At 44.0% G+C, this 13,466-nt stretch overlaps 1 protein-coding gene across 4 annotated transcripts in view; it reads right to left on the reverse strand.

Annotated features, from left to right (window-relative positions):
• Positions 1 to 9,255, reverse strand: part of ME3 (malic enzyme 3) — a 240,380-nt gene extending 231,125 nt beyond the window's left edge. For 3 of the 4 annotated variants that reach the window (XM_058446557.1, XM_058446555.1, XM_032167108.2), the window contains exons 1-2: positions 8,938 to 9,140; positions 8,401 to 8,598 (exon numbers count right to left, since the gene is read on the reverse strand). In XM_058446557.1, coding sequence (XP_058302540.1) covers positions 8,401 to 8,583 — 183 coding nt within the window. In that variant the 5' untranslated portion in view covers positions 8,584 to 8,598; positions 8,938 to 9,140. Of the gene's footprint in view, positions 1 to 8,400; positions 8,599 to 8,937 lie in introns of all 4 variants that reach the window. The other variant, XM_032167107.2, reaches the window with a different exon arrangement.
• Between the last annotated feature and the right edge of the window lie 4,211 nt (positions 9,256 to 13,466).

Consider the following 13,466-nt stretch of genomic DNA (forward strand, 5'->3'; position numbering starts at 1 on the left):
CCCCCCCCTTACTATAATACTGACATTTGGAAAGAAGAGAGTAGATGATAAAAAGAAACCTTTGGTAGAAATGACAAAAATGTGAAGCAAAATAAGGCCATAAACTTCAGAGTCCACAAAGGCCAAGAGAAACTGGAAACAGGGAGACTAGAGATGAGCCTGAAAAAGTGTCCAAAAAAACGCCATATATAGAGCCCAGACTTAGACTGACTTAAGATGTCAGATGGCCCACGTCTGGGCAAAACACATATTTCTGTATGGGATTTACCCTTCAGCGCTGCTGCTGATGTAATCTAGATATTGCTGTTTACAACTGCTTTTAGAACAGGCAGCAGGCTCCTCTGTTAACATTTTGTTATTACTTTATTGCCTCTAGAAGATAACTAATAATAAAAGCTTGAAACGAGACTACTTCAGAGGGATCTCCACCTATATGTTACAGATGGGCCAGCTTCCCAAAGTTGGTCTGAATATTATTTACTTGGCTCTAGAAACAATTCCTAACAGAAACTGTAACCTAAAATTGAAAAGAAAATGGAACATTAAAGGAAAAGTACATAAAGAGGAAATAAAGCTCCCATAATCTCACTGACATAACACAATCATATTCACACATTTACTTCCAAGCCCTTTAATATTTATATCTTTTTACAATAACATTCATGGGTATACAGTCTACTTAGTATTTTGCAATTTCAATGAAGCATTCATTAACATAAGCCAATGTTGCTAAAGTCTTAATAATGATTACACAAATGCTTACTTAACACGATATACTTTCCTTGGAGAACGATTCAATTATTTATAACATGCCTATGAGAAAACACTTTCTGAGTATCATCTTCAGGTTCCAGGAACAGCAAATCTCCCTCTTGTGTTCCGGGCACCCCATTCCATACTTCCTTGATTTTTGGACCCCTGGGAGAGGAGGCTCTGAGTGGTTTCCTTTGACTTTTTTAGGGGTCCTACAGAACAGTGGAAATACAGAAATTCCAAGCAGGGGTGAAGTCTCCAAGGACTCAGAGTGGAGGGTGGGAGTTCCAGGAAGTTGGAGATGCTGACAGATGCTGGGATCTTCTACCTCTGGTCTATTCCCTAAACATCTCCTTTTGTGTTTTCCGTGGGCTCAAGAATTGTCCCTGTCCACCTCTGGTTCCAAGGCACTACGTGTGTCTTCTGAATAGGAGCTCTTTCTTCCCTGGGCTCTGCTTAAAGCTGGAGATAAACAGAGTTAATATCTCTGTGCTGTGCTCCTCCAGCACTTCATTTTGTATTGGGCCTCTGGGCACCCAAAGGGCTGATGTAAGATGTATACACACTCCAGATGGGCATGTCAACACCACAGATGGGGACACTGGGGGATGAGAGTCACCAGCGTGAAAGAAGGGGCCTTGGCAAAAGGCAGAGTGAAGGGAAGTGATGAGAGGAGGGAGCCTTAGCAGATGTCTCTTTAAATGACTCGCTCATTCACTAACCGCTTATGAGCACCAACTAAGTACCTGTGATACATCAATGAATGAAAAGACAAAGTCCTTGCCTAAGTGGATCTTCAGTGAACAGACTATTGTCTAAGTAAGCAATTAGATAGCATATGAGGAAGTGTCAAATACTATGGGGGAAACTAGGATGTGTAGGGGGAGCAAGAAGGTTGAAAGGACTATCGATGACTTCACATATGTCGATCAAAGCAGCTCTCACTGAGAAAGTTAGAAACTTTGAAAAAGGGAGGGAGTTAACTATGTGGCTATGGAGGGGTGGTGTGCTCTAGGAAGGAGGATCAGTCAGTGCAAAGTCTGGGTAGGAGCACAACTGACTGAGGAGGCCAATGGGGTTGGGGCAGTGAGTGAGGCAGAGAAGAGTAGCAAGAGATGAAGTTAGAGAGCGTCAATGTGAAAGGCATCATGAAGACTTGGATGTGGCCAGGTTTTAAGCAAAGAGTGACATGTTGAAACTTAGTTTTTAAAAAATCACCCTGGGCCGGGCGCGGTGGCTCACGCTTGTAATCCCAGCACTTTGGGAGGCCGAGGTGGGCGGATCACAATGTCAGGAGATCGAGACCACGGTGAAACCCCGTCTCTACCAAAAATTAAAGAAAAAATTAGCCTGGCGTGGTGGCGGGCGCCTGTAGTCCCAGCTACTCGGAGAGGCTGAGGCAGGAGAATGGCGTGAACCTGGGAGGCGGAGCTTGCAGTGAGCTGAGATCGCGCCACTGCACTCCAGCCTGGGTGACAGAGCGAGACTCCGTCTCAAAACAAAAACAAAAACAAAAAAATCACCCTGGCCATTGTGTTGAGAACAAATGAGAGGAGCTAAAGGGAAAGAGGAGACCAGCCAGGAGGCTGCTGCAGGCATTAAGCAGAGAGATACTGGTGGCTTCAATCAGTGGGGACCCATGGTGAACAGGGGCTGGATTCCAGACTTAGTCTGAAGACAGGGCAACAGGATTTTCTGGTGGATTCCATAAGGGATCTGAAAGAAAGAGAGTGGTCAAGGATACGACCAAGATCTAAGCATCTAGAGGAGAAAACTGAAGAAGACTGGAAATTGGGAGATTAATTCAGAGGTTCTTGCATAATCTGGATATGAGATGGCAAAGGAGTGAAAAAGGCTGATGGTAGTGGGGATATAGAGAAACGTAAATTTTTAAGGGCTGGGGTAAAATTGACAGAGTAAAACAATGAAAGCTTAATATCAACATTTCGTGGTAGTATCTTCAATTTCCATTTTCCCTTTATTTAATAATGTAGAATTTTTAGCTGAATACATGGGTGCCCAGCCAAAGATTACATTTTCCATGTTCTCTTGCAGCTAAATGTAGCATGTGACCAACTTCTGGCCAACTGAATGTAAGTAGAAGTGATATTTATAACTTCCAAGTTGTGCCCTGAAAAGGGATTTCCCCTTCCCAATTGGCTTCTGCGTGGAATTGATAGCAGAGGTGAGACCTTCCTGGACTTTGAAATGTAAAATGCATACTGGATGGCAGAGAAACAAAGTCAAACCACACATCAACTCATGATTGCTTGCCCAGACTTGTTCATAACAGAGAAATATACTTCTATCTTGTTTAAGCCTCTTTATCTGGGGTTCACGTTGTCATTGCCTAACCTGTAGCAACTAATAAACATTCTTTGAGCTGTTCTAAAAACAAAGCCCCAATACCAATACTTACTAATCCTGTGAAGCTAGGACAGTATTCAACAGAGAAAAGTTTGATTTCAACCTGCCTCTGCTAGTTTGGTCCAGCATATCTGAATAGTATTTGAGCTTCAATGTCCTGAGTCATTGCACAAGCTCAAATCTAGAGTAAATTGCCACTTATGGAGCTAATATTTACCCAATAATCCACTGCTTCTCTCAACTAGGAGGCACAATTCTACATCACACCTGAGGCAGAGGTCTCGAGAAGATATATTATGTAATCTGCCTTCCAGCATCACCAATAAACTTCTGATTATCCATACAACCCACTTAACATCTCCTGATTGATTGATGAGCCAAGTCCATGATAACAACCTCCCCTCATCCAAAGAAGGCAAGATCAAGTTCTAAGCTAGCAGAGAACAAAATCATATACTTTATTCAAAGGCAAATCCTAGCTGTGTAGAAGTCTAATAAATCATCATTGAATACAGAAGGGATTCAGCTGAAATCTGTGCAGTCTCAGATGTACAGCCAACACTGCAGCACTGTCCATCAAGCCTTTGCAGGTTTACTGCTCTAAATGCATCAAGTCCACCTGGGAAGGCCATCACCCGTGGTGCCTTGCAGTCTCTGAGGTCCCACTGCGTGAAATGTCCTGGTCCATAATCACAGTGACTTGACCAAGCACACTTTCCATTCATTCTTTCCCTATCAAGCTCAAGAGATCAAAAAACTGCAGAGAAGCAGGTGAAGGATCAGTGGAATTTCATGGCAAAAAAAAAATCACTGCTGGCACACGGATCAAAGGGGAAAGATTGGTGTATTCTGGGAAATAATGCACCCCTTCAGTTAAATGCCCTGAAGTCTGGGAAGATGAGAGTCAAGCAGGTGTATTTCCTCCAAATGGGCCATATGTAGGCATTTATTTAGGCAGGAAGAGCATTGGGCTAACTGTGAAGTAGTGACATTCAGATTAATGAAGTTGAGAGGAAAGGGGCCATGACATGATTGAAATCATTTAAAGAACAAATATTTATTGAGCATTTCAAGTCAGACACAGATAATGCCATGTGACAAGACAGAGTCTCTGTCCTCATGGTCTAGTGTGGAAGGCAAACCAACCAGACATTGTAGTAGTGTGCTCAGTACCAGAAGGAAACAGTGTGATAAGACAAATAGGAGGGGACTCAGATCTAGTTTGGCAAGTGGAGAATAGGACAGCTCTTCCTAAAAGACACTATAGGTAAATGGAGGTCAGAAATATGTTGATGGCCCATCAACATGTTGCTACACTTATAGAATGGGGATGGCATCTTCCTATGAAGGCACCCCTGTGAAGTGGGGCTGATAGTTGCCTATTTAATGTGAGTAAAAGAGGGGTCATATAACCAAAGATTTACTCTGTTGCCAAATCCATATGGACAGTAGAAGAGGTCATTACATAAGTTTTAGAAGAAAGGCAGAATATTAGTTTTAAAAAGAAAAATAGAAGCTCATGTGTAGTTAATTTGCATCATTTAGAAAATCTAGACTCCTGGAGGGAGCTTGGAATCATCTAGTATCAATTCTGTCCCCATCAGGAATATGCCTAAATCAATCTATGCAGTTGTGAATTGCCATCATTATTCAGTAGACTCAAATACAGTAGGCAGGCTGCCTCTGTCCACTTCTATGACCAGTGATAATCTCTGTGGAGTTGCTTGGCTTCTTCCTTGGCTTGTCTTTTCTTTGGAAAATGATAATGTTAGATGAGAACAATGATTTTCAAAAACTTTTTGTTACTACAATCCACAGTAAAAACAGTCATTTTACATGCTGACCTGATAAAATTTATCCATTTTTATTAACTTCAATGCATTTGCTATTTTTCTATTTCATTCTAATACATTTCTTTAAAAAAATTGCTGGTAGATCCACTAAGCTAATTTCATGTCTCATAGTTTGTAACTCATAGTCTGAACAATTCCAGACTAGATCATCTCTGAGGGGCCTTTCTACCCCAATTATGGAAATCATCCTCATTATCACCTAATATTTACCACATGGGGGCTCTCTCCTATGATCCTCAAAGCAGTAGTGTAACACGGGCAGAGGAGCTTATGAGATTCATCACATGGCCAGAGCATGATGGGGCTGGTACCAGAACCCAGTGAATGCACAATAGCAGCAACGCTAGCCCTGGTCGGCACCTCTTCTCCCAGATAATTCCACCTCCTGACCACCCTCTGTCATATAGCTGCAACTTAAATGCCACTCCTAATCTGTCGAAATGAGATGCAAATCTAGTGAACACATTCCAAGAATTTAATGTTAATTTTTATATTAACGCCCTTGCTAGATCTTTCAGGCACTACCCCATGCCAAACACAGGTGGATGAAACTCATTACCTGGCCTGGGAGGGCTCTCCTTCTAACAGAAAAAAAATCCACTCACAGACCTGAACACCAAGCATGGCACTAAAGACTCTTTCAAAACTGCACTTCCATTTTGCTTCCTCAGTAATAACCTCATTGTTCTATTTAACCTCAGCACTATCTTCCCACCTGGCTGATGGAAAGTACCAAGGCTCAAGCCTTCCATGGAGACTCTCTGAGCACTGGAGGACAACAGAACAGCCAGAGGGTGGCACTCCAGTGGGAAGAGAAGGGCACTCACAGTACCTCCCAGGAAGCACTCCCTCTGTTGCTCCTCTTCTGTCCCCAAGGATGAGTGAACAGGGGATGCCAACAGGCTGTCAGCCTCCTTCTAGATACTCTTCTTATCCCAGACAAGCATCAACTGACTTCAGGAATATATAAAAGATGTTGTTTAACATCACGGAAAGGTCAGGTCCTTAGATTTATGGATAACACCTGTATTAGTCTGGTTCTCACACAGCTGTGAAGAAATACCCAAGATTGGGTAATTGATAAGGAAAAGAGGTTTGATTGACTCACAATTCCACATGGCTGGAAAGGTCTCAAGAAACTCACTGTCATGGCAAAGGCACCTCTTCCCAGGGTGGCAGGAGAGAGAATGAGTGCCAGCAGGGGAAATGTGTCAGGCACTTATAAAACCATCAGATCTCGTGAGAACTCATTCATTATCATGAGACCAGCATGGGGGGAAACCACCCCCGTGATTCAATTACCTCCCACAGGGTTCCTTCCACAACACACGGGGATTATGGGGATTACAATTCAAGATGAGATTTGGATGGGGACACAGCCAAACCATATCAACAACTTATTTAAAGTACTTGGGAGAAAAAAAATTTACATCAGAGGCAAACGACAGGGGCAAGAGTGATTTCAGGGGACCAAAACCTAGGTTTTAAAAAAAGGCTTAAAGATCTTCCTTCATTTTCTTAACTACTTACAAAGCAATAAATGCTGGTTGGTAACATGCCAGTAATTCTAAGGCAATTATTTTCACAATGATTGGAGCCTGTAGTGGGAATTTATTGTTTTGCTTTCTACATCCATTCCTCTTCCTTCTGATGACACTATCCATATTTACTGTGAGGATCTATATTCCCTTTATTCCAAGCCAGATGGTGTGGGTTGCCCTACCTTAAACCCTATTTTAACACCAGGGGTGGGCTCTGACTGGCTTTAATTATTGGTGATTGATTTTGGTTTGGGAATGGGAAGAAAGAATCTAATCAGAGTCAATAAGGCAGAAGGATTCGCTTTCTGAGGCGTCAGAGAAAGGGTATTTTCTCTTCCACAAGAGCTACCAGAATAAAAGTATCTTTCTATTCCTGGATGATGTGGTGTGAGAACAGGAGATGGAGGACTGTGGCAATAACGAAGTGAGAGACTTCACTGAATAGAGCTTGAGGATGAAGCTGACCTTGCAGAGAGGCAGAGCAGAGAGTCAGAGAGAATCTGCATCTTGAGCAATGCCATCTGGGCTTCTGGTTCAAGTCCTGCCTGCAACCCTTCCTCTAGATTCTTTAGATAAAGGAGCCTTTGTGTGCTTAAGCCAGTTTGTATTTTCTAACGCTTACTAGCAAAGTAATTCAAGGTGATAACAAACACCTTGAACACTTTGGAAAGTGGTAGTATCCAAACGATTTAAGGTTTCTTTTGGAAAGAGCAGGAGTCCAATGTGATAGAGGTTGATTTTTTTTTCCTTAGCTGCTTCTATTAGTTCTGTAGGAAACAATCACAATACTTCACGTTATATAGTTGTTCCTACTTCTCAAAAACATCTTTTCCACACAGATTGCCTCACCTGAATTTCACAATCCAGAGTCAGAGCAATTATATAAAAAATTTTATTGTGTAGTAATTGTTATTCAGCACTTTATACAGTTTAAAATATGATTTCAAGTTCAGTGATTCATTTTATTGTCACAATAACCAAATGAGATAGAAATGGTGGGTCTATCATAATATCTATTTTAGGCTGGAGAAAGTTGAGCCTCAGATAAGTTAAATGAGATGTGTGAGTTAATTTGAGGAGGTAGGGGGAGACAGGACTAAATCTCAGTCTCTTGCTTCTATTTCTCTCACCCAATCCTCTGAACCAAAGATGCTAAACTCTATTCCCGGAAACAAATACAAAAGGGCTAGCGGTGGGTTGAAATTGACCAAAGCATTGGAGATCTGGATTCCAGTGGCAGATCCAGAACTAACTAGCTGGTGACCTTGGGCGAGTTTCCTTTGTCTTGTTTTTTGTGAAAGAAGAGGTTTAAACTAGAATCTCTAATGCTCCTGCAAGCTCTAAAATTTCTATAAGTCTAGACTTTTCCGTCCTTGCTCTCAAATTAATCTTTTTCTCAGAATAATAATCATAACCTTATTTATTCTCCCACTGGGTACCAGGCAGTGTGCTAACGTACCCCCATTTTCTACCCCCATTTTCTCTTTAGATCTCAACGACATTCCTAAGACAATTATATCTCTTTTACAGATAAGGAAACCTAGGCTCATGTAGGTTAAATGAACTGCCCAAGACCAATAAAATTAGTAAGCATCAAGGGGAGAGCTGACCGCAGGTCAGACTGACCGCGAGGATCTAAACCTGGTCTATGTTGCTACTGCAGAAGAAATTAGGCTCCCTGCATTACTGGTCGCCTCTCTCCAGCATAAAAGGGAGAGGAGGGACAAGAAAGCCAAACCAAGTCACAACAAGCCCCTGCAAGGCAAAAACAGAAAAACCGCTGGAAGGGCGCCCGGGAGGATCCTTTCTAGGTCCAGGGGGCGGGGCGCAATTTTCCGGCAGCCACGGGATCGCAACGCGGGCCGTCCTGCCCTCTGGCCCATTACCTTGTTGAGATGAGGGTTCCTGGTGACATCGTATCCGCGCTTCTTCAGGGGCACAGGGCGCGCCGGGCCAGGCTTGGAGTGGCAGCCTTGGGCGGGGGCGGTGGGTGCCCAGCGCGGGAGGGCGCCGCAGGCCCGGCCCGGCCAGGGAGCCAGCCGCGTGCTTGTCCCCAGCGCGGCTCCCATGGTCCTTGTGCAGACCTGGCACGGGAGAGAAAGCAAGGTCAGGGCCTCCTTCCAGCCAGCCAGGACCCACGCGCGCTGCGGGGCACCGGGCCTGATCCGGGGACGCGCCCTCTGGGAGAGGGCAGGGGCTCCCAAAGGGTTAAAGGCTCCAGCCCCCGCCACTCCTCGGCTGCCACCTGCTCGGCTCCGTGCGGTGCGCCAGGCCTAGCCAAGAGCCAGGCAAAGCGAAACCAAGCCCTGGAAGCAGATCTGGTGCGGGTGACAGCCGGCGCCACCCCTGCCCCCCTCCCTGTGAAAAAGAGGCGACTGCGCGGCGAGGGGTCCCCGAACCCTTAATCCCGCGTGTTGGCTTGCCTCGGTCCTCTCCTTCCCTGGCCCACCTGCGCTGCTCGGGGAGCTGAGGTCTACGTGGTCCCGCTGTGGAGCAGGCGGGGTGAGGAGCTGCGGTCTGTGAGTCCTCTCCCGCCAATGGGTGGACCGCGCTGGCGGCCGCCAGCTCGCGGAGCTGGTGCGTTGCTGAAAGAGCGGTCCCACAACCTTTGTTCTCAGTGCCTGGCTTCCCCGAGGACGCGCGTGGGGCGCCTCAGCACTGCGTGCACGTGGTTTTCCCCAGTGACAAGAAGCAGCTCAGAATGCCCGCCTGAGACTCTCCATCTTGGCAAGACTAAATGCACAGAGGGGGATTTGCGTTTAGGGGTCAGCGTATCCTCGCACTCTCCCAACATTCGGGGAAGGGCGTGCCTTCAGGATTTGGAGTAGAAATCCTCAGGCATTCGGTGCTCAGTGTTGCCTTGTGCTGTCCAATATAATAGCCATTCGCCACGTGTGGCTATATGAATGTAAATAAATTAGTCTATATAGAATAAAATTTAACATCCAGTTCTGCAGTCACGCTAGCCACATTTCCAGTTCGAGAGCCACTTGTATGCAGATACAGAACATTTCTGTTTTGCTGATACTTCCATTGAGCATCTTTGATATAGGAGCCACATTTACTAAGAGGACTGCTGAGGACCCCATGGAGCTTGCCGTGGGTTATTGGGGCCAGACAGGGATCTTGGGGTCCATCTAGCCCCAAACTTAATTTTATACTTTCTCTACACAGTAGTCAGGAGATTCCTTTTAAAGCAAACACTTTGTTGTGTGTGGAATAAAATCCAAACTTTGAGGTCCTACAAGATTTCCCATAAACCGGCTCTTGCCAGCTTCTTCAGACTTATCCTCCTCTACTCTTTCCTTCTCACTGATCTCTGGCCATACTTGCTCCTTCCTGTGTCTTCACCCCACTTGATTCCCTCCCACTGCAGGGCCTTTCCACTTGCTATTGCCTCTCCTTGGAAGGCTCATACTCCAGCCTTCCAAACCACTGCTTCATTCCCACCTCTCAGTTCTCCACTAAGTTGTCAACTCGAAGGCCTTTCCTCTATTCCATTCAATGTCAGCCTGCACTAGGAACTATAGAGGGAAGGGTTTTTTCTCTTTAGAGAACTTAACACGGTCACTAGTGTGCTTGTTTTACTGATTGTTTACTATCTCCTTTCTAGAATGTAAGCTTCATGAGGAGAGGCTCTTTGCCTGTGAACCTGTGTGTCCTTACTGCCTAGCTCACTGCCTGGTATGTAGTTGCACAATAAATAGTTGTTAGGTGAACTGAGGGAAGTGACAGCCACTTTCATAAGGATCGTGAACCCTTAGACTTACTGGCAGACAGGTGGCATGGTCCTCTGCTGACACCCCTTCAAAGCTCCCCGTGCCAGCATTAGCCCCGTTGTAAGTACCAAGCAGACATCATGGCGCATAATGTGCTAAGGGCTGCTCCTGCCTGAGTTCAGGATTCCCTCATCCCTTCAGGAATAATTGTCTCCTCCTGCAGTCTCTCCCCTCCCTGTGTAATATCTAATTTTCAACAGGAATGATCTACATAAAATAGTTATTTCCAAAACAGAATTACAATTACCTGGTAGGAAATAAGGATGGGGCAAAAATACAGCTTTCCAGGCCCCATCCATGAAGATTCTCATCCAGTAGGGTTTACATCCCTGAAGTCAGGTTTACTCTTGGATTACATATTTACATAAGCTCATAAATGATCTGTTTTTCTGCCTTAAACCAGTTTGTGTCAGATGTGTGATTGTGTGCAACCAATAGTATTAGCTAAATCCTTTCAACACTATTTTTATATTGGCACTTCTTCCCACCAGTCAACATCTTTGGGGGGCAGAGATCATGTGTGTTTCCATCTTTGGTATCTAGTGCACACAAATAATTGGAAATTGATTGTTGAATCAGTTTGCCCTTGCTGAATACAATGACCTTTCCCTCCCCTGGAGGATATTTAATAGGTAACTTTAGTCATTTGAAACCAGGATGTAAACAACAAAGCTTTCCAAACAAGCAAATACAATTTTTATAGCATCAATTCACTAAAGCTTGTACCGTTTATATATAAAAGGCTCTCACATGTCCTCACCTGTGGCCTATATTCTCTTAACCAAGGCATAATTCTACAACGTTGTTTTGTATGTGTGTGTGTGTTTGTTCTTTGGTGACAGGAAAGGAAAGGTTAAAGGCAGGTCCACCAGGAGCAGTGACAGAAGGCAGTAGCAAGAGGAGGTGGCTTCTCAGTTCCATACAGTTGTCCAGGGACCCAGGTTTTCTCTTTTGCTGCTGGGCTCTTCTTTAGCTGTTGCCCGCCTCAACACAGCGCTAACACCATGTTAGCATCCCAGCCGTGGAAAGGGGGCACAAGGAAACAGAGGGAAAACAAATCTATTTGTTTTTTTAATTGAGACAGGGTCTGTGTTTAGGCTGTTCTTGAACTCCTGGGCTCAAGCAGTCCTCCTGCCTCGGCCTCCCAAAGTGCTGGGATTACAGGCGAGAACCTCTGTGCCTGGCCAAAGCAAATCTGTTTTATGGAAGTGACATGAAAGTTGTATATATTACTTCTACTCACATTCCATTGGTAAAAACTAAGTCACACATTCATATCAAGCTACAGGGAGGGCTGGAAAATATTGTTTGTAGAAGGAAAGGCATGTATGTGCTCTACTAAAGTTCAGTGGGGAATCTATTACTAAAAGGAAGAAGGGGAGAATGGTTCTTAGGGACCACTAACTAGAAGTCTAAATATAATACTCATTTTCTGTTGAAGTGCTTAGCCCATAGTGGGTGATCAGAAACTGTGAGCTGTTTTTATTGGCACGTGTGATTTCCATCTCTGCTTTTGTGTCAACTTCCTTACTTTTAGAGCTGAATATAGGATTTCAGAGACCAGGTTCAGAACCGTGGAAACATTACAGAACTTCTTTCCAACTCCATACAACTCTGACTTCCTTAGCCAGCCAGGAAGTTGGCTTGTGATCTGGTGATCTGATCCAGCACTATATAGAATTAATGGGTCTCCATAATTTGTCATGGCCCCTCTCCTTTCATATCGCATTTACTGACTTCTGCCATCATTGTAATGATGCTTCTTGGGATGGCATAGAAGGAATCTCATTCCATCTCCTCCAGCCTACAGTTCCATATTCCAGGCATAGTTAATACTTTTGCTTTTCCATTTTGATTACAGAGATTTAAATATCTACCTGTTTCCCTACTAGATTGTGAATTCCTTGATGACTAGAATGACCATTTATAATTCTTTGCATCTCTAGTACCTGGGAAAGTGCCTGGCACTTAGAATTAACTCAGTTTCTTGAATTAAATATAATTATGGTTCAAATTTGTGCATAACCTTCCAAGGAGTGGAATTAATTGAAACTAAATTTGGTACATTGTTAAAAGGGCACAAAGTGGCTTCAAGTCAGATTTTTAACTCAGTCAGCTATCTTAAAACAAGATCTCTTATCTTCTGAAAGCAGATGTTAATGACCTCACACATGATTTTAAAAAGGAGGTGAATATAAAATTCATTATTTTTCAGTTAATCCCATTGCTTCACAAACTTATAATATTCTACACAACATTTAATGTTCATGATTGCCTCAAAGAACTCTTTAAATTCATATTGCTGCTAGTAATATTTGTAAACACTTCAACTCTATCATTATTATTATTATTTGCAGCAAAGGGAAATTATGGGGATCATTTATTTCTTCCTAGTCTGCATACTCATCACTCTGCTTATGTGCCCTGAACTCTGGGCCTTTGCTCAGCAGTTTCCTCTGCTTCCAGCATCTGCCATTTGAAGCCCTGTCTGTCCTTTACAATTCCACTCAAACACTGCCTCCTCCAACGAGCCTTCCGAGAGTCCCAGCCAGCAGCTTACCCTCCCCCCCAATGTCCACAAACTCTGCTATTTTTATCTCTCCTATTCACTTTTATTGCACTTTTGAAAATCTCTCCTATTGTGCAAAGAGGCTCATAGAAGTGAACAGCTTTAAATCCAGATAGTCTGGACTCTACCAGTGAGTGACTTTGAGCATTTTATGTGACCTCTTTAAGCCTCACCATCCTCATGGATAAAACTGAGATCCTAACATCACTTCTCACGTTGTTTTTTTGCTGTATTTACTTATTTATTTATTTAAAATGCATTATAGCATACACTTACCACCTACATGCCGGGCATTGTTCTAAGCACTTTATAAACGCAAAGTCATTTAGCCTCATGAGCTATTATGCCATTTTGCTCAGCTCCAGATCTACCTTTTTCTACTCTGGCTTATGGCTGAAGCTTGGGCCCTATAAACCCGTTCTTTGGCAGCAGGGTTCCTGTTCATTTCTGCCAATAGGGGGCACTAGAGGGAGACTGAGGGCTGGAGAGGGGAAATTTTCTCCTTTCTGTTTGCTTGCTGTTGGTTCCCTGCAGCATCCGCCCAGCAACAGCCATTTACCCGGCATCAGCCACTGGGCCCAGCCTCCAGCCCCCTTTCACAGCC

The sequence above is a fragment of the Hylobates moloch genome, unplaced genomic scaffold (genome assembly GCF_009828535.3).
Source record: "Hylobates moloch isolate HMO894 unplaced genomic scaffold, HMol_V3 SCAFFOLD_11, whole genome shotgun sequence".
NCBI lineage: Eukaryota > Metazoa > Chordata > Mammalia > Primates > Hylobatidae > Hylobates > Hylobates moloch.